Source organism: Apus apus, chromosome 1 (assembly GCF_020740795.1).
Source record: "Apus apus isolate bApuApu2 chromosome 1, bApuApu2.pri.cur, whole genome shotgun sequence".
Lineage (NCBI taxonomy): Eukaryota > Metazoa > Chordata > Aves > Apodiformes > Apodidae > Apus > Apus apus.
Window position 1 is genome coordinate 70,895,320 of NC_067282.1, and position 25,916 is coordinate 70,921,235.

The following is a 25,916-nucleotide window of genomic DNA, read 5'->3' on the forward strand; positions in this document are numbered from 1 at the left end:
CTAACAAGGAGCCTAGAGCATCCCAGCTACCTCCCCGTCCCACCTCCTTGTCCCGGCGGGGGGGGACACCGTGAGATGAGCTGCCTGGGGCACTGGAGCCTGGCTGTCGCACCCGACGGGACAGCAGCAGCCCCTGCTGCGGGCGCTGCAAAACTGCAGGCGGCTCGTCCCCAGCCCGGGGACGAGGGCTCTGCGGGAGCCCCCCGGCTGGAGAGGGCAGCCAGAGCCCGGAGCTGCGCGGCCCGGGGGTCTCCCCGCCGCCACCGCAGCGCGGAAGACACGCTCCGGCCTGTCGAATAAATAATTATTATAAATGAGGCACCAGGCCAGACGGCACGTTCTGGCTCTCCAGGAGCTCCCTGCGGCTTCGGCGTGGCGCAGGGTGCACTCGGGTGGTAAAAATCACTTTTTGGGGGTGCCGGAGGGGCACGCTGTGGCCTGCCTTTCTAACCCCCTCCCTGCCTTTCTAACCCCCTCCCTGCCTTTCTAACCCCCTCCCTGCCCTACTCCTTCCTGCCTCTGGCTTGTTCAGCATCCCTCCATGCCAGCCTTTCCCTCGCTGGGACTGCAGGAGCCTTTCCACACTCCCACCCTACCTGGGCTTCTCCATCTCTGGCCACCGCTGCAGATTTGCCCCCCCAGCAGCAGGAGACACCCAGTCGATGCATTTCACCCAGGCCAGAGCCAACCAGGCAGCTCCCCCCCAGCCCTAAGTGCTCAGGCATCTCTGACAGAAATAAAACCGGTTTCTGTTAGTTAAAGGTGACAAAAACCAAACTGGGATCGCTCTCTGGGGTGTTTTCATTTTAGGAGCAAAGAGGGGCTATGGGAATATCGTTAGGAGGTGGCAATGAGGGATTTCACCACCCTCAGGGATAACGGAGAGGGCAGTGCTAACACACATGGTTCAAAACTGGGCTTGGGATTCTTGTCACGTGCCCTTTTAACAAAGCTTTTCTGCAGAGGCCTTTTTATGCACTGGGCATCAGGTCTCAGCATCCTGAACGTCTCCTGTGGAGGCAACGACAGGCTAAAATGCATTTACAAATACCTGAAACCAAAGTAGGCACACTGGATTTACTGTTCTTGATATTTCTAAGATAAAAAAGACAGACCATATAAATTTAAACAAACCTCATTCCAGACTACATCATCCATACAAAGAAGGGCACAAGTCCCAGGAAAACAGGGCAAAAAAAAAAAAAAAAATTAAAGAAAAACCTTTTCCAATTCTCTTCTGCCGTTGCTGGTTTTCTTTCCCTGCAGCCCTGACCCGAGCCTCACCAACAACCACTCAACTGAACTACATAATATGCAGACACCTCCAGGGATGTCACCTTTGGGCTCCATTTTCTCACTCAGGTGCTACCAAAAAAACCCCCAAACCTGAAGGCCTGCAGCACCCATCCCACTCTGAGGTCCTGGCTTTGCCAGGGAGCAGTGCTCCCCAGGCGAATGCAGCCTGCAACTGCTTCTGGTGCTCGTGGGAGGCTCAGCATCAGCATCCTCAGGGGAAGGAGTCCTCCACCTGTATATCTGCTCTATGCAAGAAGCCATGTGTTTCTGAGACACTCCCTGCTGGCGTGATCACCCAGCTGTCACAGGGAAAGCCCCTCTGAGATTAAGAAGTTTGGGCTCACACAGAGCACTCATCTCCAGTCTCTCCACTGCCAGCACCAGGACAGACATACAGACGTGCCAGGTATCTGTGGGGTGCACGGCTGCAGACAAAACCACCCTCACCTCCCCCAAGTCCTGCCAACAACCTCTCAGCCAAACATGGTCTGCAGTCACCACTGACCAGGCTGGGGCTGACACTGCAACCTGGACCAGGACAAGGTTTACCCCCAGATGCTAGAACAAGATGCATCCCTTGGAGTGACATGTAGCTTTAGCATAGCTGAAAACACACAGTGTTTCAGGGGCAGGAGGGCACTTGCCTTTGGGGCAGAGGTGCTTGCAGTCACACAAAGGTGGGTTTCAGATCTTCTTTGAAATTCACCACGGGTTGGGGCCCACTGTGGTGTTCTGTCTGGTGGACTGCACAGCTACTGGGCTCTGTGTCTGTGTCCGTGCTGCTGCTGTCCAGGGAGCCTCGCGGGCTCTGGAAGCAAACCTCACAGCAGGGCCGGTGGCAGCCATGAAACATTTCCTCAGAGCTGCTGCTGCTGGAGTCAGAGTCCGGGTAATAGTACAGAGAGCGCAGGGAGGGTTCACCGGGTCCCCTCAGGGTGCCCTGCCACCGCCGCTGCTCCCGTGGGAGGCATGGAGAAGCCACTTGGGACTCTGGCCAGCCTGGCCATCCCTCTGGCTGGAAGGAGACCTCGCTGGAAATGGGGATGGTTGGAGGAGATGGTGCTGGTGGTTGAACCAGCTCCCCACCAGCCATTTCCCCTTCCCTCCCCAGGGAGATATGTGCCAACTCCCCATGGCCCCAGCCACCCACCTCCTTCACCCCGTGGCTGGCACGAGGGGACACGTGTCCAGAGAAGTGGGTAGAGGTGGTGGGCAGCAGGATTCTCCGCCGTCGCCTTGCCAGGTAGGGGCTTAGGGACCTGTGGATGCCTGGGTAGCTCCCTTGGGTTCCCCATGTTCCTCCCTGCTCAGCTGGGAGGCCCTGGCTGCCACATGAGGGTCCCTCCAGTAAGGCTGGGCTGTAGGTTTTGCCATCCAGGCTCAGCTCTTGCAAGATTTCCCACAACTTCTCACGGCTCACATAGCTGACTTTGGGGGACAACTCCCAGGCCACACCAGCTGATATGTCCTGGCTGGGAAGCTGTTCCAGAGGCTGCCCGTGCCCTGCAGTTGTCCCGTGCTCCCTGGTGTCTTTCAGGCCACGTTCAAGGCCACCCTCTGTGTCAAAAAGCAGCATCTGAGGGCAAACAGGCTCGTGGCTCGCATGTTTCCGGAGGTCCTGAGCATTGCTGCAGGAAGGTGGTGCACTCAGCAAGAGGGGAGACTGCCACCCATCCTGCTCCAGCTCTGGAGGGGAGCAGTCCCCCGGCACATCCCCGTGCATCCCCACGCTCCGGGCACAGGGAGCTGCTGATGGCATGTGGGGGTCGCAGCCGCTCTCCGCAGACATCAGCCTCATCAGCTTCTCCTTGGCACTGCTTACTTGCTCCTGCAGGCTTTCGATCACAGCATTTTTCTGTGTCAAACAAATATGCTTGTCAAGCACCGGTGGAGGGTACCAAACAGCCACCAACCTGGAAGCAGGGGCTGGCAGAAAATGAATTACCCCTCTCTGCAGGGAGAGGGGCTCTGAGGCAGTGCAGTGGCAGGCTTGTGAGAGCATGAGTGGCACTGTGTGTGTGTGTGACCTCTTCCTCCCTTGAAGCCTCCTGGAGCCCCTCAGATGTGGGTGTGGAAAGGGGAAAACTGAGGCAGGCAGCTCTCTAAGCTGGGGCACCCCAGCCCCTAAGCATGGGTGACAGAGCAGAAGGCTGGGGGCTTTGCTGAGACAGAGCCTGTATTCTCTAAATGAACTGTTTGACCGAGCTGTGGAAACCACAGTCTCCTGCTTTTTTCCCTCCAAGGGTTGTTTTGGGTTTTTTTTTTAATCCCTCTGGATCGTGCCTAGATTTTTGCACTTTGGGGTGCAGAGCGATGTGACAACACAAAGCAGCTCTTCCCCTCCAGAGAGAAGAGGCTGGAGGAAGAATACCAGTATGGAACGTAAGGAAAGGCTTCTCGCCCTGGGCAAACCTTCAGCGCACAAAGGGGGAGGAAAGCTGGCAGAGCCGAGGGGGCGGGCAGAGCCCCGTACCTCAGTGAGCAGCCGCTTCATGGAGTTTTTCTCCCCTATCAGCTGGTAGAGCTGCTCCTCGCTGTACACTGAGCGGCAGCTCCTGCTCGGGCTGGTGAAATATTTTGCCATGTGGCTCACGGTTGGGCTTTCTTCTTCAAAGGCTTTCCACTGCTTGAGCTGGGGAATAGGAGAGGGTGTTACCCGCCCGGCAGGCACAGCCCCCGCCGAGGCGGCAGGCGCAGCTCCAGCGCAAAGGAGACAAAGGGATGGATGGAGAAGGGGAAACAAAGGCAGGGTGTGACGGAGGAGCAGAGACGGGTGGCGAGAGACGGCTGGGCAAGGGGCTGCAGTGTCACTGGGAGCCTCCCACCCATCTGAGCCCTACTGTGTCCCTGGCTCCAGCTTTTAATGCAGAGAGGGTCGGTGCCTGCCTGTGCTGCAACCTCTAAGCGTGCTGTGAGAGCCCCCTCCCTCTTCTCCCCCCTCCCTGACTCCCTGACAGACAAAGACAGTGTCACGCACGCCTCCTTATCCCCGAATCACTGGTGACAAGCTGAAAACTAGCAACGCATAGTATCCATTTTCTCATCTAGAAGCCAAGCTCCAGCTGCTTATTGATCTCAGATGAGCAATAGAAGTGCAAACCCATTAGGAAAAACAAGCTGATGAATTAAAAGATGTAAGTTAAATAAAATGTTCAAGGCCCCCAGGCTGCAGCAGAAAAATGGTACAGGCAGAGTGCAAGAACAGCTCATCAGCTCCTCCGCCCTCACTACGAGACCTTGCACTTGGCACGGCACTGTTAGCAGACTTGGTGCTTGTCAGAGGAGGTTTGGCTCCTGCTCCCAAGGGCTGCTTATCTAGTGGGTTGGGACTCTGTAGCTGGACTGCATCAACAGAGGTAGGAGGGGACCTCTGGAAATAATCTAATCCAACCACCCTGCAAAGTCAGCTGGAGCAGGCTACCCAGGACTGTGTCTTGAATATCTCCAAGGATGGAGACTCCACAGCCTCTCTGGGCAACCTGCTCAAGTGAATTACAGAAAAAAAATGAACCCACCTGATGCTTAAATAGAATTTCCTGTGTTTTAGTTTGTGCCCATTGTCCCCTGTCAGTGGACATCACTGAGAAGAGCCTGGCTCCCTCATCCCTACTCCACCCCCATTGGTATTTATACACATTGGTCAGATCCCTCGAGCCCTCCCTTGCACAGATGTGCTCTTTCTTCAGCTTCATCTCTTCCTCCCTTTCTCACCTCACTTCCTTGAACCCAACCACCCCTCCAAACACTACGCTGAGTAAACAACTGTTTCCTCTCCTTGTAACAATGGGAGCATTCTTCCCACTAACTTCATGGCCAGGCACACCACACTACTCCTGGAGGACACAGGAAGCAGAAGCGCCTTGCCTCACCACAAAAGGCTTCCTTCAAACATCTCCACGTCCTCCTTCTCAATCGAGGCAAAGCCCAGCTTCCTTCCCCAACACCACAGTGGACAGCTTTCCCTGGGGACCACCAGCAGACACAAAGCCTCCAAGCCTGGCAAGGCCATTTGGATGGCCAGGGCCCAGCTCCATCCCTGCCAGGGCCAGAAACCCTCGGTGTGGCCATATGTGCATGCTCTCTGTGTGGCTGCCACCCGTAGCATGCTCTTCCAGGAAGGTTCTGAGCAGCAGCTCTGCAGCATGCCTGCACTCCTTGGACACTCAGGGAACTTGCTGGGGGAAGCAGAGCCATTGGGGGCTTGGAGGATGAGCTCTGCGGGTGAGCCCAAACATTTGGGAAAAGAAGCAGGAAAGTAACTAGTCTGACCCACACAGCTGCTGTTGTTAAACTCTGAAAATGTGCCCGTTTCCAGCCAGGTGGTGGGACAGAGGTGGCCACATACCTGTGGGATGAAGATGAAGCAGTTGATTGTGGTTGTACACACAAAGATGCCTCCAGAGGTAAAACCAAACACCAAGTTGTGCCAAGTGCGGAAGAAACGATGAACTAAGCAGACTGTGCTGGCAGCCAGGAAAACAAGGTTGACCCCAACAATGAGCGTCAAGGACTGGTTGACTGGCGGGGAGCTGACATTGTCCGTCAGACCGGCCAAGTAGGTCCCATACAGCAGGAGGATACTCTGGAAGCAGAAAAAAGAGGTTTCCAGAGTGTGGAAAATTACAGCCTGATGGTGTCAACCCCCACCTCGAACGGAGCCCGATGAGCTCAGATACACTCAGCACAATCCTAATTAATGCTCTTTGATCTATAATGCAGACCTTGGTGGTGGTGCTGCAGCAAACGCCCAGCACGCTGCCATGGGTCAGGAGTGGGGCTGGGGAGAGCAGGCAGGAGCCAGGGTGCTGGTGGGCCATGGGGGTCCCAGGCAAGGGCTGCAGGGAGCTGAGGGTCAGGTCAGCAGGGCATGCCACAGAGCAGGGCATGGCTAGGAGAGGCAAGATGTGAAAACCTCCCTCGGGCAGCCTGGAGCAGGAGCAGAGAAGATGGACAGATAAAGAGACAGAGGTCCCTGTGGGGATGCAGCAGAGGGGTGGTATCAAGGAGCAAACACAGTCTTCTAAACGAGCAGGAAGGAGATTCAAAAGGGCATTCAGGAGCAAACAAGGCAGAGGAAGTGGAGGTTTAGACTGGACAGAAGACAACATACTGGGTGCCTCTTTAAATAGAAATCCAGGAAACTACCAGGTACAATTCTTCTCCCTCCCTTTGCTGTTTCCTGCCTGACCAGCAGGCTGAAGGGGGCTAGAAAGTGCTCTGTACACAGAGGCCCTCTCCCCGGAGCAGGCTGGCTGTTTCAGAGCAGGCTTCCTCATTGCCCTGTCCCTCAAGTGTCCCATGCCTTCATCTTTCCAGTGCACTCAGGATTAAGCTATCTAGCAGGCTGAGTCCCTCCTGCTCTAGGGCACACTGGCAGGAAACACAGAGTACTTTTGCTCTGTAGCACAGGGCCTTCAGGATTATTTCAAAATACCATCTAACAAAATCCCTGCTCCTGCAAGGACTCAGAATTCTGGGAACACAACTCCTACATGATTGCTGTGCTACCCAGTAAATGCAACTGTTCATCTTTTACTATGAGACATTAAATTATTATTAGGGCATCAGTAAGTGTTTTGTGACCTGTGATGCACATGTTCTGCAGACCCTTTTGGACCCCTCCATGCTGTGGCTGCTTGATGACCGCAATGGCCGCTGCCAGGGTTAGGGTCTGGAGGGACATTCTTACAGGCAAGACAGGCTCGTGTCCATGGTCTTTGGTGAGACTCCCAACTTCAGAGCACCATGAATTCTCAAGAGGGTATTGTAATAGTGAAAGCAGCCTCACTGGGAACTAGACTGACACCTAACCCTGCTTTGTAGGTTCTGTACTGGATCATAATGGGGCACCTCCAAATACATTGCCCGCAAGCCAACTCCTAAGCCCTGAACAAGAAAAAAAAAACAGCACCAAAGTCCCTTTCACTTTATTAAAATTCATCTACTCTATCTGGGACACAGACAATAGCACTAGTGTCTGGTAAACTAGTAAGTTTATTTTCAGTATTTTAATACTGAATATTTCAGTATTATATTACTAAAAAGATAAATTTTCGGTAAGTACAGGACTAAGTTTTTTGTTTGCTGGTTTCTTTTTTTGTTTTAATCTTCAGTGGAGGACTTTGCTCCTAATTTCAGGCATGTCCTTGGCAAGCAATTTCTGCTCATTGCTCTGTGCCAGTAAAACCAGGATAATACACTGAGCGGCTTCACAAAGGGCTGAGCACATTAATGCCGCGGAAGATAAGAAGTGCTACGTGCACAGAGAGAGTGTGCTCTCACATTAGTGTAAATCCAGATTAGCCCCAGAAAAGCCACTAAAGAAATAACTCCACGACCCTCTAGTAGGTAGACAGGATCTGGGTCAGGTTCAACGCAACCCTAACAAAGAGTACCTGGCAATGGGAATGGGGATGTTTTACTCCAGAAAGCAGTTTGCAGGAGCTATAAGCAAAAGGATTACAAACTGCAGACAAAACCAGAGGTGGAAACACACCACTGAAAGCCCAGGGAATGCCTGCAGTCCCTAGCACCAAAGGTCTTTTAAGGACAGGCTAGACTAATGTCTTTAAAATGAAGTGCAAGGGGGAGAAGGACTTGGCAGTGTTGTGAGGTCTCTCCCTGCTATTTTTCCTATGATTTTGGGTAGATGGTCAATGAGTATCACATTGCAGTGAGTCAGAAAGGGACTGCCTGTCCTGCACGCAGAGATGGAGCCATTCCCAAAGTAAGGCTGTGATCTCACAAGCTTCATCAACATCAGCTTTCTGAAATACGTCCAGCCTCCGCCAACCCAGAGACACATGAGACCACAGATAATTACAGCAATAATTATACATACATAGTTACATCAGTATAACTAACTTCGCTGGAATAAGAACAGCCACGTGTGAAGCTAGGCCAGTGAAAGTGCAACGCAGTGGTATAATTAAGCAGATACACATCCTGTAAATGTAGGCACCAAGCACTTGTCAGCGGCACCTCCTTGATTTGGAGTCAGAGGACTCAGAGGCTGAGTTGCAAAGTGCATCACTGTGGTGGATGGTCACCTGAGGCTTTCTGGAAAAAACGTGCTTTAGAAAACAGTAAGACACAAGTTGTAAGAAGGGAGGTAGACAAGGCACAGCAGGTTGCAGGGAGAGGACTAGAGAGACTTTATGTGCACAGTGTATGTAAAAAGAGATGCTGAGGCAGGCAGAAAGTGTCTAAGAAGGCTTTTACATGGGAATGCAAGAAAAATATCAAGATAGGAAGGACTGGAGATGGGAGTGCTTTCAAGATGAACAGGAGTAGCTGGAATCTGCCACAGGCATGTAGCTCGGGAGAGAAATGCTGCTAAACAGTTTAGGCTGGGAGACTGGGAGAAGGCAAGATCGAAGGCAAGAATCTATAAAGAGGTTACGTACCTTAAACCCTAAAATGAGAACGAGCCAAAGATCGGAATAAAGAGATGCACAGGACTGCACGCGGTTCACTGAGCAGGTCATGCCTTTCTCTGTCGCCTAGGAGGCAAGGGGAAGGCAGAAGTGAAGGCTGCTGCCTGGGAGCAGGCACAGACCAGTGGGCAGACAGGTCTATGTATTAGAGCTGGTCTCCTCTGCAAATTCCTGAAAGGAAAGGCCAAAACTGGTGCTGCCAGGGGCTGAGGGTTAAAGCAAGGAAGACTTTGGCACTCCACTGCCAACAGGGCCGGTTAAACTTTTCTCTAAAGTACCTGCAGATGCCACGGGCCCTTCCTGTGTCACCCAGGTGACCTGCACAGGCTGGTCAAGGTCATCTACCAGACTCCACTGCTTGGCAAACCAAAACCCTGCAACCAGCTCTTCCTTGCCAAGTTTGGGTGCATAGACCTGGAAATTTGGCAGTGGAACCTCATGTCTTTAATAGGCTAGGCATAAACCCAATCCAAAGCGACCAGAAAGTTTTCTGGTTTGTTTTTATTTCTATTTCTTTAAACAGCACTTCAGAACAACTGAACACCCGCCAACTTTGTCCACAGAGATCAGACAGGACATGGCACAACCCTTCACCACCCCTTCTCATCCCTTTACCCGCAGTGAGACGCTGAGGCTTCGGAAACACTGGACTGGATCAGAGAATGCCCATGTTAAGAGTAACACAGTGTCTGCCAGCACCAGTGCTGCCACCATCGCCAGCAACTGGAGGTCCTTGATAATCTGCAAACACATAAGAAGCAAGCATTAAAGTCTGTGGGTAAGAATTAAAGGGCAGGGTGGTATGGGTGATACAGTTGTGGGGGTCTACTACAGACCTCCTGATCAAGATGAGGAAGTTGATGAGGCTTTCTACAGGCAGCTGAAAGCAGCCTCACAATTACAGTCCTTGGTCCTCATGGGAGATTTTAACTACCCCGATATCTGCTGGAAGACTTACACAGCCAGCCTTTCACAGTCTAGGAGGTTCCTCCAGTGCATTGATGACAACTTCTTAATGCAAATGGTGGATAAGCCGACTAGAAGAGGAGCGCTGCTGGATCTTGTGCTCACCAACAAGGAGGGCCTTGTTGAAGCAGTGGTGGTCAATGGCAGCCTTGGCTGCAGTGACCACGAGATGGTGGAGTTCAGGATCCTGTGTGGGAGGAACAGAATACCCAGCAGGACCAGAACCCTGGACTTCCACAGAGCAAACTTCGGCCTCCTCAATCAATTGTTAAGGGAAGTCCCATGGGACAGAGTGCTAGAAGGTAAAGGGGCTCAAGATAGCTGGTCAACATTCAAGGACCACTTCTTGCAAGCACAGGATCAGTGTGTCCTAATGGGTAGAAAATCTAGTAAGGGAGCTAGGAGACCAGCATGGTTAAAAAAGGAACTGCTGGGCAAACTTAAGTGGAAAAGGAAAATCTATAGATCATGGAAGGAGGGGCTGGTTACTTGGGAGGAATATAGGTCTGTTGTCAGAGAATGTAGGGAGGCAACTAGGAAAGCTAAGGCCTCCTTGGAACTTAACCTTGCGAGTCGGGTTAAGGACAATAGAAAGGGCTTTTTCAAATACATAGCCAACAAAACTAATACCAGAGGCAATATACGCCCACTGCTGAATGAGGTGGGTGCCCTGGTGACAGAGGATTTAAAGAAGGCAGAGGTGCTGAATGCCTTCTTTGCCTCTGTCTTTACTCCTGCAGGCTTTCCCCATGAGCCCCAGTTTCATATAGCCCCAGTAGAAGTCAAGATAAAGGAGGAGTTTGCCCAGGTAGATGAGGATTGGGTTAGGGATCAGTTGCGTAATCTGGACATCCATAAATCAATGGGTCCAGATGAAATGCATCCAAGGGTGCTGAGGGAGCTGGCGGAGGTGATTGCTAGGCCACTCTCCATCATCTTTGGCAAGTCGTGGGTAACAGGAGAGGTGCCTGAGGACTGGAGGATAGCAAATGTCACTCCAGTCTACAAGAAGGGCAAGAAGGAGGACCCGGGTAACTATAGACCGGTCAGCCTCACCTCCGTCCCTGGAAAGGTAATGGAACAACTTGTTCTTGGCACTATCTCTAGACATATCAAGGAGATGGGGGTCATCAAGAGCAGTCAACATGGTTTTACCAAGGGTAAGTCATGTTTGACTAACCTCATAGCCTTCTATGAGGAAATTACTAGGTGGATAGATGATGGTAGAGCGGTGGATGTGGTCTATCTTGATTTCAGTAAAGCATCTGACACGGTCTCCCACAGCATCCTTGTAGATAAGTTGATCAAGTATGGGTTTGATGATCAGGCAGTGAGGTGGATCAAGAACTGGTTGAAAGGAAGAAGTCAGAGAGTTGTAGTCAATGGGGCAGAATCTAGTTGGAGGCCTGTGACTAGTGGAGTCCCTCAGGGGTCGGTACTGGGACCGGTGTTGTTCATCTTCATCAACGACCTGGATGAGGGTACAGAATGTACCCTCAGCAAGTTTGCTGATGACACAAAGCTGGGAGGAGTGGCTAACACACCAGAAGGCTGTGCTGCCATTCAGAGAGACTTAGACAGGCTGGAGACTTGGGCGGGGAAAAACCTGATGAAGTTTAACAAGGGCAAGTGTAGAGTTTTGCATTTGGGGAAGAAAAATGTCATGCACCAGTACAGGTTGGGGGCTGACCTGCTGGAGAGCAGTGTAGGAGAAAGGGATCTGGGGGTCCTGGTAGACAGGAGGATGACCATGAGTCAGCAATGTGCCCTTGTGGCTAAGAAGGCCAATGGCATCCTGGGGTGTATTAGAAAGGGTGTGGTTAGTAGGTCAAGAGAGGTTCTCCTCCCCCTCTATTCTGCATTGGTGAGGCCGCATCTGGAGTATTGTGTCCAGTTCTGGGCCCCTCAGTTCAAGAAGGACAGGGAAGTGCTTGAAAGAGTCCAGCGCAGAGCCACAAAGATGATTAAGGGAGTGGAACATCTCCCTTATGAGGAAAGGCTGAGGGAGCTGGGTCTCTTTAGTTTGGAGAAAAGGAGACTGAGGGGTGATCTCATCAATGTTTACAAATACGTAAAGGGTGAGTGTCAAGAAGATGGAGTTAAGCTTTTTTCAGTGATGACCAGTGATAGGACAAGGAGTAATGGATACAAATTGGAGCATAGGAGGTTTAAGGTGAATATCAGAAAAAAATTTTTTACTGTGAGAGTGACAGAGCACTGGAACAGGCTGCCCAGAGAGGATGTGGAGTCTCCTTCTCTGGAGACATTCAAAACCCGCCTGGATGCCTTCCTGTGTGATGCACTCTAGGTGACCCTGCTCTGGCGGGGGGGTTGGACTGGATGATCTTTTGAGGTCCCTTCCAACCCCTATGATTCTATGATTACCATGGACAACATGGTAAGCAAATGGACAACAATAACCTCTGTTGCCCAGGTCTCTCTTTCTCTCTACCAGGTCAGTAGTTTCTTCCAAGAGATGTGTTCATCTTAATACCTCCAGAGCAGAGTTAAGCAGCTCACCTGCATCCAAGTTGGCCACAGTATCTTTGTCTTCATCTTCCAAACTTTTAGGAGATTTAATTTGGGCTTGGAGCCAGGTATAAAATCTCCCCAGCAGTGCAAATTTAACATGGAGCCCAGTGCCTCATGAATGGGAGTACTTGCTTGTTCCTCTACAAACCCTCTTGTCTCTCACTTTTCTTTTGGGATCTACTTTTTTTGCTGTTGGAAAGCAGATGCTGAAAACTGCAACTGCAGCATTACATGCACTAATTTTTATAGGTGGCTCCCATTTTCCTCCCAGCTGCTGTATCCCCTTCCTTCAGTGCTGCAGAGGAGTCCCATCCCTTCAGGAGGAGATCAGATGCATCTGAGTGCCCTTAAGAATACCTAGGTTATTTCACCCCACAAAAGTACTCAGCCCAGACCTAGACATACACACTGGCATGCAGTATAAGGAAGGTATGTGGCCAATGTAAAATGAGAACAAGGCCTCACTCAGTGATGGAGCTGGGACTCCATCAGGAACAGGCAGCCTCGCAGGGCATCTGCTTGCCTGCAGAACAGAAAAGCTCCTGTCTCATTGTGCAGGAATAAATGAAGAACAGATGCCTGTTTAGGTGTGAAACTAGACCTATGATTATGGCACCCTTCCCTGTCATGTGACCATTTTATCTGCCATCCTGCAAGAGTTTGGGACTTGCTGGTGTTTGTACCCCTTGGGGAATTTGCTAGGTACTCACCACCCGCTTGTCTGGCACTCTCTGGGTGAACACCTTGTACAGCCTCCAGCTTTTCCCCAGGATGGGGCCAAACACCAGGGAGGTCCCCACGCACAGCAAGCAGAGCCGCACCTGCTGGGGGAGAGGGCAGAGCAAGGAGGCTGAAGGGGCAGCCATGGGGCTCACAGGGACACCCCATGCCCAGCCAGGGATACAATAAAGATGCGTGGGAATGTGCCTACAGTCTTCTGGAGGGTTATATCAGATACTAGAAAGCTGGCTGCAGGGCAACATAAATTAACAGGAATGCCTGCTGCCTGTCTTTTCCTCCTCTCCTCAAGAGGCTCTCATCGGAGGAGCAGGAAGGGGCATCCATGCAGCTTGTGAGCAGCAGGGGCATGGAGGGGCTCAGCACCAATAAATCACTTGCTGGTACCTCTGTTAATTACCCTCAGTCCAGCAATTGAGCAGGACAGCAGGGTGTGCTGTCTCCCACATCCCACTCCTCCTCCTGCCTCTGTGCCCAGTTGTGTCATTGTCCACCTCCCACCCCCCGGGTCTTGCAGGGTAGTTGCTCCTGAACAGGACACAGGGCTTCATCACACAGGTTGGCATTTGGATGAAAATTTGCTTTGCAGCTAAAAAACTCGCCTACAGCCTCGCAGCACCTGTGCACGTGTGTACATGCACATGTCTGCGTGTGCAGGCACCTGTCCCAGAAACTGCCCCCCCCCCCACCCCACACTCACTTGAATAAGCTTTTCCACCGAGTCTCCAGAGGGCAGGCTCTGCTCCTGAATCCCAAAGAGGTATGCACTAGCGTAAGTCAAGCCACTGCCCAGCAGGGTCACAATGTTCAGATTGGGGCTGGACATCTTTACGATCCTCCAGGAAACAAAGCAGGGAAGACTGTGACAGTTACTGACCATCATGACCTGGCAGCACAGGGGCAAGTTGGGGCCCCTTACAGGGATGTTGGTGGACATAAGGGTTGCTGAGACACTGCCCTGTGACCCCTCTCCCCCACCCCCAGTTCCTGCTGTTCACAGCTCCTTCAAAAGCTCAGCCATTGCTCCCTGGTGCTTACACCACCCACTTCCCTGTATTGCTGAACTACTTTTCTATCCTTAAAAGTATTAAGTTTGCCCTACCCCGACAATCCTGTAGGACAGCAAGATCCCTCAAGATCCTTTCTTCCCAAAACACATGGGTACCAGGCTTACATCACAGCACCTTTACCCCTTGCAAGGTATCTGTGGCACAGAAAAGCATCCCTGAGGCAGCTTCAACTAGTGTCTTTATGGACAAAACTGTGGCAAGCCGTGGGGTTTTGGTGGCGAGGCAGAAAGGGCCACCACAGCTGTCTGTCTCTGCTACTACCAATGCCCGTGTCAGGCACATAAAGTTGCTCTGGCACTGCCAGCAGGTGCCATGCCGTGTGTCCCCGCAGCAGTGCAGAGGTGTAACACAGCACAGGGCCCAGCTCAGCCCCCTGGGTTGAAGGCCAACATCTTCCTTCACTGCCCTCTGCTGTAAAGGGGCAAAAGTGGAAAACCTCACCAACATGGCCCAGGGTGATTGTCCCCAGCAGTAAGCTTTGGGTAGGGCAGCTATAAATACCTCCAGGAACAGGCTCTTCCCCCTGCTCCTTCCTTTGAGGAGACACTTCCACCCTCAGCACTGCCTGGACTGCAGGAAGCTGCCAACAGTGTTCAGGTTACAGCTTCCCTTCTGTTATTTCACCCCATCACTCATAAACTGGTAACTGTATTCAGGGAGGGGTGAATCAACCCACTGATCGCTTCCGACCTGTCACCCTTCTCCAGCGTGCCCATCAAGTGAAAGCTGTAGCTCCTACCAACCCCCTGCGTAGCTCCAACCATCCGCCTGCGTAGCTCCAACCCTTCGATCTGCTGCTAAGTCATTGCATTTCCTACCCTTGAGCTCCTTCCTCCTTCTTGCTGCCCCTGAAGCAATGCAGAGTCTGGGCTTCAACCCAGCTCCCTGCCTGCCTTCCTCCCCATGCCTCAGCCCATGGGGGAAGGTGTTAGTCAGCTCACCCTCTCAGGTGCACGCTGAAAAAGGTCTCCTTTGCCCTCCCAGCTTTGGGAGGCAGACCCATATTTATTTGCTGCAGTGCCAATAACTCACACTCATTACAGCTTCGCTCTGAGAATATCTTCAGGGGCCTAAATAATTTGGTGATCAATTAAGGTGGCCACTGAACTCACTACCACTCCAGTAAATTGATTGAGACCAGGACATAGGTCATGCAGCTACTGTACCTCAGCAGGGCCCAAGACAAACCCTCATGAGCAGGGTCTTCCTGCCTACACGCTGGTTATAAGAAGCTTTATGCTCCTTAACACAACCAGACCACTGGAACAGCAGCAGCACAGGCTGTGTACAAACGCTCCTCTCTGCAAAACAGCAGCACATGGAGCACAAAGGCTTTGCCAGGCAAAGCTTGCAAGAGGGATGTGTCACTACTGAGGAAGCAGCTGAGGGACCAAGAGACCAATGAAGCTGAGGAGAAGGTGGCAAGGAGGCAGGTGAGACATCCAGGATTGCTGAGAAAGGCTAAGAAAGTGAGCTTTCAGGCTCAGTGCTGCCTGAGACAGTCTGACCTCTGAGGAATCCCTGAGCCTTCTGCTTCATTTGTGCTGCATTCAGAGGAGGAGGACACCAAGGAAAGCCTGCACTTCACTACCAGTTTCTCCTGTTGATGTAGATCACATTCCCTACCAATATGGACAACCACCAAGATCAAAAAAAGTTAGCAGTATCTTCAAAATATGAGTGGTCTAACAGCAGGAAGGATGATGTGAGTGTTGTGGAGAGCATGGTGGCTTTGCTCATGCAGCTATGCTGCTCAAAGCCATGATCTGGAGCTATGCTGCATAAAGTGATGCTCTCAAGATTATGGAGTGGAGGAGGAGATGAGCTCTCTTTCTGCTCACCTCTGCTGATAGTTTTATTGAGTAGCACCTTTGGAATGAGACCATGCACTGCTGGTTCTATCACACTGGAGGGCATCCATGCTCTGTCTTGTTCACAGCTCCTTGACTTGGGGAGGAAGCAAGCAGTCCAAGCAGGACTGTGTCCACCAGGGATCAACACTGGGTACAATGGAGAAGGCTGCAATATCCCCAGCACTGCCATGGCTTTCCCATGCTGTCCCTTCAGGCTTGTACCCTCCTGACCACCTTTAGCTGGCCATCAGCTCAGAGCCTGGCCCTGAAGGAGGCAAACCCCACTGCTCCAGATCAGGGCAGCTCTCACGACAGAAAAGGGAAGCCCTTACCTGTTTTTCCTGAAGCGAATAGTGAAGACAAGAAAGAAGAGTGCTAGCAGGACTCCACCAGTCACAAATGTCCACACAACTCCCAGGAGAGCAGCAGAGAAGGATGGGGAGCTCTTACCACTGCGGTCAGAAGATGTCTGTGGGAGGTAAAAGTAGTGAGGAGGAAGAAGATGTATCAGGAGCTCCCACCAAATGAGGTCCCTGCTCTGGCATGATCGCTCCTGCTCAGCCAGAAACCACATATCCCTAACCACTCCTCGTGAGCAGACACCTCGGCACCAGACCAAGACATGCAGGCAGGGCCAGCAAGATGTGTGTGTAGACAGGACACACTCTGCCACTTGCTGAGCGTGCAGGAGGAGAGGGCAGTCCAGGAGCCCTCTTCTTATGGCCAAGAAGCCAAATGCTTAATTAAGCCATACAAGTGACTCACAAACCTCAGGCAGCCTTGGTTGTGGGAGAGGGAAAAATGGGTGACAGTTCCTCACTGTCCTCCTCTGGAAAAAAAAGCCTTTGGAGAAAGACCTGATGGTACCCTAGATTGCAGCACACTTCTTTGACAAGTTGGGTAGGACATGCTTGGTGATCCCCTCCCACCCTTACCCACAGATGCAGCAGATACCAACCAGCTGCTTGACGTGACTGGGAGCCAGCAGCAGAGCTGCCAGTCAGTGCAGAAGACACAGAAAAGGGAGTGGGACAGCGTTTTTCAGACGCCTTACACAGCCACACACCAAGCTGGGCTCCACCCGTCACCCAGCCAGCTGGAAACTAACTTGGTCCTGGGTACACAGCAGCTGAGAACTGGCTTTTGAGGGACACTCCCAAGTGAGTATCATGGAGGGACTTCTCTCCTTGCACACAAGTGACTTTATGGTTTTAAATCAGCATTTAAAAATATTCTCTGCTACCTCATTAACACAGGGTGGATGAAATGATCCTACATGAAACAAGAAACCTATTTCCATTGCAGATGTAAAATACCCCAGCGCTTTTACCGGGGTGGACATGTGGAGCTTCATTCACATATACCATGTGTGCATGTTACTGATAAATACTTTTTTAATGAAAAAAGGTCCTTTCTCAGGTATTCCAGTTCACCTGCACACAATTTCTACAGCAGAAGACTTATCTTCCTGACAGCTGCCACTGCTCCAGAGTCCCAGTTCTTCCTTCAAGGTCTGAGCTGCTTTTTGCTTCCAGCCTTGCTAGAAATAAATCTGCAGGGAGGAGGAAGGCAGCCCTTTTGAGTTGATGGCTCCGCTCCCTCTTCCCCAGGTGGGCTCTAACTCCTCCAGATGAACAAAACACTGAGGCACAGCTTGGGGAATTAAAGCCAAGATGTAACTCTTAAAACAAAGATGTGTCACCAACATGCCAGCACAGCTGATCTGGGGGCTCCTGGCAGCTCCCATGCTGGTGCCTCACTGGCCACAGGGCTGCTGGGTAAGGCAAACCCCTGGCTGGAAGAGAGAACCAGCCAAGAGCTGATGCTGCTGCATTATTCCAGGATACAGCTGCATGCACAGCTCAGCCCTGCTTTCCAGCAGGCTGGAGGCAACTCTTGGGAGATATTAATCTTCCTCCTACAGATGCTTCCCACCTCCTCTTCCCTCTCCCTAACCCCAGGTGAGGTCTTCTGGCTCTCTGAGATACAAAGACCGCAGCAGACAGTGGAGATGGCCAGCCAGGTCAGCCCCCCTCTCCTTACACCAGGACTTGCTGTGAAAAAAACCCCATCGTTTGGCACAAATCAGGGCTATCTTTCCACCTATCTGGAGCTCAGAGGGGCTGGTGGAGCTGGGCTGAGGCTGCAATGCCAGCCTGTTTCTGCATCCTGCCTGGTCAAGCCTGAGGGTAATACCTGGCTTTTGCCAGTAAAGTGACCAGGGTGGATTCAGCATCCTGGGGCTCCCACACTTGACTCCCAGCTGCACCCACCAGCAGCATCTTTCCACCTTTGACTGCTGCCAAAAGGGTTACTGCACCCTCTTCCCAGCAACCATCCAGTGATCAGAAATACCCCTGTGGCCCCTCTTTTCCTTTCCAAACACACATTCCCTCACCACACACCCCCCCCCCCCCCCCCCCCCCCCGTTTCCCTGGATATTGATGATACTTGAAGTTGATGGAGCATTCCATTTGCTGCTGAGTGGAGTAAATCTTGGCCCTAGCAGGGGGAACATTAATTGTGACACAGCTGCCAGAGTCGGAGGAGCCAAACAGCTCATGGTCTTCTAATTAAAGGCCTGTGGTCGTGCAGGACATGGTGGAGAGCCAAGCAGGCCAAGCCTCGCTGATCCATCCAGCAGCCTCAAGTGAAGCTAACTGCAACTAAGTGCACCCCGGTGTCATTTCCACTGGCTTAGTGGTCGGGGGGGGGAGGTACCATTTATTACAGATGGTGACTTTTAATTAAATCTGGCTCTATTCATATTCAAAAAGCACTCTGAAGTTCCAGGGGATGGGTAAGGTCAAGGGCAGAAGAGGCTATCCCAGGCCACTCCTTAATGGCTGTCACGCTGGCCGACACACGGGAAGGCTGCTTGACACCACTTGGCTGTCGTGGCTGCTTCCTCACCTTCTGCCTGACTGCTGGGTGGCATCTGGGCTGGGCTTGTCTTGGAGCCCATTTCAGGAGTTGATAGTGCCCAGGCTCTTGCTGGACTGGGATTGCTTGGCAGCTGCACCCCTGTGCCCCCCCTCTCCATCCCTCCACTTCTGGGGAGCAAACCTCACGCCCCAGAGTGCCCCCCCAGCTCGGTACGTACCACAGCGAGGGTGCAGAGCTCCTGCAGCGCCCGCTGCTGCTGCGCCTGGCTGCCGAAACTGGAGCTGCCATCGCAGAGCTCAGAGCAGTTGAATCCCAGCTCCATAGCACATCCTCAGCCGTCATCCAGCAGTACCTTCACCCCTGCCTGAAGGACAAGGGTCGGCTTTCTCCAGCGAGAAAAAAGCCTTTGGCATATCCCATATCTGCCCCCACCAGCAGAGCACAGGGGAGGGGTCCAGCAGCCTGGGGCTGAGCTTACCCAAAGCGATGTGGTGCACATCCAGGGACAGAACAGGGGAGCACCCACCTCCCAGTGTCCCTCAGGGTGTCTTCTGTGGTGAGGCAAGTCAGCACGGGGTGCAGGTCTCAGCAGAGCACAGTGGCATCCCAAGCCCAGCTACGGCACCCTGCAGACCAACACACACCAAGGTGACGCTGGCCCCCAGCTCCGACGCCCCAGTTGCAGAGACAAAACCAGGTCTCCCCAAGCTTGCCACAACTTCCCTCTGCCAACACCTTTTCCTGCAATGGTTCAATTTCAGGGCGTATCTTCGCAGGACCCCTCCCCCCCCCATACCAACAGCTGCTGCCAGTTTCCTGGCATGGTCCCTTCTTCCAGCAAAGTGAAGACAACAACAAACAACAACAAATGTTGCCATCGCTTAATGGGACCTTCACCCCATCCTGGGTGAGCAAGGAAGGAACACACTTGAGTGACGCACGTACTAAAATGTTCTGGCTGGCTTGGCCAGAGTAGCACCCAGGCGAGCTGAGGAGTGGGCTGTTTATTAAGGAGATTTCAAAGCCCAGCACCTCCATGCTCCTCATCCCTCCCAGGGCTCTGGCTGCCAGGTATTGTGCCTGTCTGCACCGGCTCCCCTTGCACCACCTTTGCCTCTGTTCCCTCCTTCTTTTCTCTTTTTAGTGGGGATTTTAATAGGCCTCATTACCATTTTAGACATGAGGTCATAGTTATCCTCAAGCATCCTTACTCAATTACCATTGTCACCGGTTTTAATTAGCTTCCAGCGCACGACCGTAAGCAACTCTCCCGTCGTTAGCAGCTGGGGAGGAAGCACCACAGCTCACCCCGTTTGCTCCTAATCACAGGTGCGAGGGAAAAAATACTACCTGTATCGTGCTCCTCAAGGCTCCTCCTCAGCTGAGCATCCCCCATGCTCGCACCCTGTGCCACGCTGGTGCTCCGTCCTTCCCTGCCACTTCTCCCAGCACTTTGGTCCCCTGCCCTCACAGGTCCTTTCTTTGCAAAACCTCCTGTCATTACATGAGCACAGAAAGAGTAAATTAAAACAAAGCACAGTCAGCAGGACCTGGTCTGAAACTCGCTGTTCTTCACAGGGGATAATCAGGATTAAAATGCCAGAAAAGCTACATGTGTATTTTTCAGCTCATGTAAACTGATTTTCAGCTTTAGCAAAGTTGCTTACAAGTACCAGCTTGAAAAACATCAGGGTCAGCAGGACACTCTTCCTAAGCTAGTGGAGTAACCTCTGAAGTGAAAACTGCAACTCTCTTGCTGGTGGAAGCCCCAGTGTACCATGGGCCTGGGCACCATCCTGTCTACAGCAGGACTGACCCCAGCACAAGACCGGCTCACTGCGTCCTACGCACACAATTGTCATGTTACCCAGACTTAGGAATTTGCGTATGTAGGATCAAGGCTTTTTTCAAGTGCACTGGTGCAAGCCACCTCCATCAAACCTCAGTCTTTCTCTAGCTTGTAGCAAACCATGGTGGCATTTCCTCCACAGCAGGACCACCCTCTGGAGGTTTCCATGCCCTTCATCACTCAGGCGGAGCAATTGGACAAGGGGTATGCCTGCAGGAGATATCCAGCTGCTGCATCAAATGTCAGGTGCTGCAACAACAGCAGAAGGACAGTGGAGAGGAGGAGACAGGCTCCAGGTGAATGGTTCAGGGATGATGAACAGGTTGCCCAGGGAAAGTGTGGATGCCCCCTCCCTGGAAGTGTTCAAGGCCAGGCTGGCTGGGGCTTGGAGCAGCCTGGTCTAGTGGGAGGTGTCCCTGCTTGTGGCAGGGGAGTTAAAACTAGATGATTTTTAAGGCCCCTTCCAACCCAAACCATTATACGGTTCCAGTAAATGAGACAGTGTGTGGAGGGGCTGCATGCAACGCCTGGGGATGGGGGTAGGAGAAAGGCACTGAACCTTTGATGCAGAGAAGACCTGCAGGCAAGTGCTGCCCAGCCTCCCAAAGGGCTCAGCTCCTCTCCAAGCTCCCAGCTGTGTTTAAGGACAAGGGGTCTCCCTGTAACCCTGTAACCTTCTGCCACGTCAGAGGGGGAGCCCACCTGCTACGTGGATCACTATCAAGGATGAGGCCAGCAGGCATGACCCTTCCCTCACTCACAAATGGAGATGTTTCCACAGGAAGCATCAGTTCAGCCCCCGTCCTGCCTGGGAAGCCACCCCTCAGTGCAGGGCAGGAGCCCCTTGGGACCTCCCCAGCCCTTACCTCACTATTCCACAAAGAGCTCGTGCGCAACATTGATAACAAGCTGAGGCCAATTAGTGCTCATTAGTATGCAACAAAGCAAGCACTAGTGTGGTTGTTGCTGAAAGGCAACAAGCATTTTCAGCCTGGCTCCTGCCTCTCAAGAGAGCTGGCAGGAGCGCTGCTCCATGGCCTGGAGAGCATTCAAGGGGGACCTGTGCTGCGGGGGGTCACTGCCCTTCAGGGTGATGTTGGGCGATGGCTGGGGGGGCAGAAAGCAACATGAATAAGAAAAAACATCCTTAAAATATGAGAGTCTCTTGAGAACACAGACTTGTGGCGTTTTTGGTGTTTGGGGGTTTTTTTTTAAGTATTCTGGTGGATTACTTCAGGAGCAAAATAACTGAACATTTTGAAGGGACCTTCAAAGACCATCTAGCCCAAATCCCCCCCTGCCATAGACTGGGACATCTTTCACTAGACCAGGTTGCCCAAAGCCCCATCTAAGCTGGCCTTGAACACTCTCAGGGATGGGGCATCCACAATTTCTCTGGGCAATCTGTTCCAACGTCTCACCATCCTCATATAATAAAAAATGTCTTCCTGATGTCCAATCCAAATCTATGCTCTTTCAGTTTAAAACCATTGCCTCTTGTCTTGTCACTATTGGCCACTTGGTAAAATAATAAATAAATACACAAATCTTTCTTATAAGCCCAGCTCTCTCAGCCTGTTTTCATAGGAGAGGTGCTCCAGCTCTGTTAATTTTTGTGGTCCTCCTCTGGACTCACTCCAACAGCTCTATGTCCTTGTGTTGGGTGCTCCAGAATGGGACACACTACTCCAGGTAGGGTCTCACCAGAGTGGAATTAAGGAGGAGAATCACCTCCCTTGACCTACTGGCCATGCTTTTTTCAATACAGCCCAGGATACAACTGGCTTTCTGGGCTGCAAGTGCACATTGCAGGCTCACGTGCAGTTTTTCATCCACCAGAATCCCCAAGTTCTTTTCCACAGGGCTGCTCTGAATCCCTTCATCACCCAGGAGGAATGACTCCTCATTTTCTGTGCCTCTCACTCCAAAAACATTAGGCTCCCACTTGAGGAATGTCAGAAGAAAACCCAGCTCCTAGAAAAGAGGAAGGGAAAGGCTGAGGACATCAACACCTCCTTGCACTCCTATTCACCTGAACATCACAGAGAGAAAATGAAGTCAGAGAGAGTGATGCTGGCTGCAAGTGGAATTTCCTGCCATTTGATTTTCAAACAACAGACATGAAGGAACACCATAAGAGCAATTTCTGACAGCTTGCATGCCCCATGTAATCAGTCATAGCATCAGGTGAAATACAGCACTTGCTCAGTCCACCAGCTCAGCTTGCCTTGCTCTCCTCTCGACACCCTGTCTCTGCAGTATTACATCTGCCAGCTGATGGGGTCACAGTGGCTAGCATTTGGCCATGGTCTGAGCATGGGCATGCACAGGGATGTGACCCAACAAGCCTGAAGATGATAAGAAACAAGCAACTGAACCACATGAAAAATATTAGCACCCTCATCTAATGTAAAAAAGGAAGCCCTGATTGTTGAAAACTATAGTTGGATAAAAGCAATTTGTGGTCATCTCAATGGCTGATTTTCAGGGCTGGAAAATCTGTTTCTTTAGATCCTTCAAGACCCACAATTACTTATCTACCAAAACAGAATGACTGTAGACTAATGCATAAATATCCTGCTAAAAAGATGCAGCTGATGGCATCTAACTGCACATCTTGACTGTCTCAAAGTTTCTTCTTACTTTCAAAACCTTTTTTTCTTTTTGATTTTTGAAAAAGCAGAGAAAAAAACCCCACAACAAAACAACCTTAAAGAAGCTGCAAAACTGATGCAGCACATATAGGCCCAGAGCAGGCAAAATGAACATTTCACCCCTAACAATTCCTTTTGATCTAGTGTTGAGTGAGAGCCTTCTTCCCAAAGAACTAGGACATGTCATGGCTCAGTAATACAAAAGGTGGAAAACTGAACACATCAAATCACAAGCAACAGAACAATTGCATCCAGAAATATTCCAGTTTTCATGACTCCTGCAACCATGTCTGGTCATATCAGCCTCAACGAAAAATGGCATATGGACAGCTCTGCAAAGAAAGAGCAGAGCACACCTAGAGGAGCACATCTGTTGGAAGAACCTCTTGAGAAGATGGCTATGTGGCCAGCTATAATCCACAGCTTTGCTGCATGCCAGAGAGATGGAGAAGAGCATCTCTCTGCAGGGGAAAGGACAGACGTGGAGGGAGCAGAGCCAGTGCTGCCACCTCAGGAGTGAAGCAGGAGGCCTTGGCTCATCCGTAGCAGGTCTGTGCTGCTGCCACCACTGCCAATGGAAGGCAGAGGTCTGCTGGTGGGGACCAGCCCTAGCTAGGACAGGACACCAAGCTGCACGCTGAAAACGGCAAGTTGGATAACTGTTCCAGCAAGATGAACGACACGAGGTGGGGTTTTGCAATTCAGAAAACACTGGTGCTTCCGAGACAGGTTCCTCCTTTTCTCCTCTACTCATCTTGTCCAACAAGATCCCTTCCCGTTTGACCTGAGAAACCTGCAATATTGCCAACCTCAAAGCAATAAAAAAAAAAATAATAAAATCACAAGCTAGACTTACTGCAACGCCCCCCACCCCGGCCCCGCAATGGAGCTACTTAAAAATCACGAGTTAAAACACATAGCATATCTGAAGCTTATTTTTAATTTATATTTAAAACTTCAGCATCTACGTTTTCACTTTCCCCTGCAAACGCAAAAGAAAAAAAGAAAGAAAACCCAGAAACTCCGCTCATCACAGCATCTTAAAACCTGGCTTCCAAAGGCTCGATCCCTGGGAACAGTGGGGAGCTGCAAAGCTGTCCCTCTTCTTCTAGGGACTGTGCTGCACTCTTACTCCATCCTGCTCCTGTCCCTGGCATTTCCAGAGCCACCTCCAGACCTCTTTATCCCTGGTAGAGAGACAGCTAGCTCACTGCACAGCCACGCAATGGGTCACATCACAGGGCCCAAATGGAGTCATCTTCCCACCCAGGCAGTGTCCCTGGCTGTGCTCCCACGCTGTGACCCACACCCAGGGTCTGGGTGATAAACACCAGGAGCTGCAGGCCCTTGCTGCATGGAGAGGCAGGAGATGCAGGACAAGGTGCTTCTGTCTCCCAGCACACAGGGAGCTCACCAGGTGACTCTGAAACCTGACATTTCCTGTTGACTGAAGTTAGCTGCAATTTTGAATCCTCCTACCCATTTTGGATGGCATTTCCCAAGATCATGAAGGCAATGGTTTCTGAACGCCAGTCTCACAGACCACCCCAGGGCTGCTGGTCTGTCCACTGTAGGTTCCTGAACTCAAGAGGAAAGTACCAGGCGAGCATATTTAGCTCTGTGTCTAGTCTTTTTAAATGCCAGTTCAATACCCACCTAACTCTTCTCAGGCCTGTGGTTTATGTTTTGAATTTAAAGAAACCTCCGTGCAAAAAAAGTCATGTCTTTTTTGGACTACTACATGTCCTCCAAGGAAATGACTCACCAATCTCCCACTAAGGAGCTGATAAGGATTTTAAAACTTTAATGTTAATTGCTATTCAATAATAGGCATGTGAGAATTAGACTAGACTGGAGATGCTCAAAGGAAGGAAAACTGGGAGGAAATACCAAGAGCCCGGGAGAAGCTTGATGCAAATGAGACCGAGATAACCAGAGCTGATGGGGAGATGAGCTGAATCCCTGGAGCTGCCACTGAGCCACCCTTTGTTGTCCAAAGATCGGAGTCTTCTCACATGCCTGATGGTAGCAGCAACCAAGCCACACATTGACAAAATGAGTGTAAACCTCCAGTTTTCTCTCTCCTCAAAGCAGCTGGGAGCCCAGGGCTTGGGATCCCACCACCCATCATGCTGAGCTCAGCTCCTTTCCATGCCCAAGCTTCCACCCCTCAGCTGGAGTCTGCAATGCCCAATGCCCCAGCAACCACACTGCATTAAAAATGAGGCCGAGCAGAGGTTTTTCACCACTTCGGGCAAAATCTTGGGGTTTTATTATTCCACAACAACGTCATAAAATATTTAATTTATTACTGGGAGACCGCAGCTGTAGGTGCTGTTCTGCCTCCTCTCCATTTGTCCCGAAGCCCCAAGCCAGGAGGATCCCCCTCTCAGGTGCCAGGCATGTGGTGGATGACCTGAAAGTGGGGTGGCACAGGCTATCCCTCCAAAACACCACAGCCATTCCTGTGCTGAATGACACCTTCATCGGAAACTAGGGCCGAGACAGTGTGGCCATCATACCCTGTGCCCACAGAAACACAACTCCTGCCCACCACACTGACTGGCATCTGCTTTGCATTTTGTCATCCCTGCCTCCCAGGCAGCTGCTGTGGGGTGAGTGGTGAGCCCTCATCT

General features: G+C 51.5%; 1 protein-coding gene across 1 annotated transcript; it reads right to left on the reverse strand.

The window, feature by feature from the left end:
- Nucleotides 1–1,063: 1,063 nt before the first annotated feature.
- Nucleotides 1,064–20,256, reverse strand: GPR156 (G protein-coupled receptor 156). Its single transcript, XM_051611826.1, has 11 exons — nt 20,128–20,256; nt 19,256–19,403; nt 18,995–19,141; nt 16,224–16,360; nt 13,669–13,804; nt 12,941–13,051; nt 9,348–9,473; nt 8,703–8,798; nt 5,642–5,878; nt 3,770–3,928; nt 1,064–3,151 (listed from the first exon to the last, which is right to left on the reverse strand). Exons 3-11 carry the CDS (start codon nt 19,097–19,099, stop codon nt 1,964–1,966), a joined length of 2,295 nt encoding a protein of 764 aa, XP_051467786.1. The 5' UTR covers nt 19,100–19,141; nt 19,256–19,403; nt 20,128–20,256; the 3' UTR covers nt 1,064–1,963.
- Nucleotides 20,257–25,916: the final 5,660 nt, after the last annotated feature.

What these genes read in the sequence shown, in the direction of transcription:
- GPR156 (XM_051611826.1), bottom strand. Translation starts at nt 19,099, where the DNA reads ATGGAGCTGGGATTCAACTGCTCTGAGCTCTGCGATGGCAGCTCCAGT. An exon ending in ATTCGCTTCAGGAAAAACAG is followed by an intron (nt 13,805 to 16,223) that starts GTAAGGGCTTCC and finishes TGTTTCCTGGAG; the next exon opens with GATCGTAAAGATGTCCAGCC. An exon ending in TTCTCATTTTAGGGTTTAAG is followed by an intron (nt 5,879 to 8,702) that starts GTACGTAACCTC and finishes TTCTGCTTCCAG; the next exon opens with AGTATCCTCCTGCTGTATGG.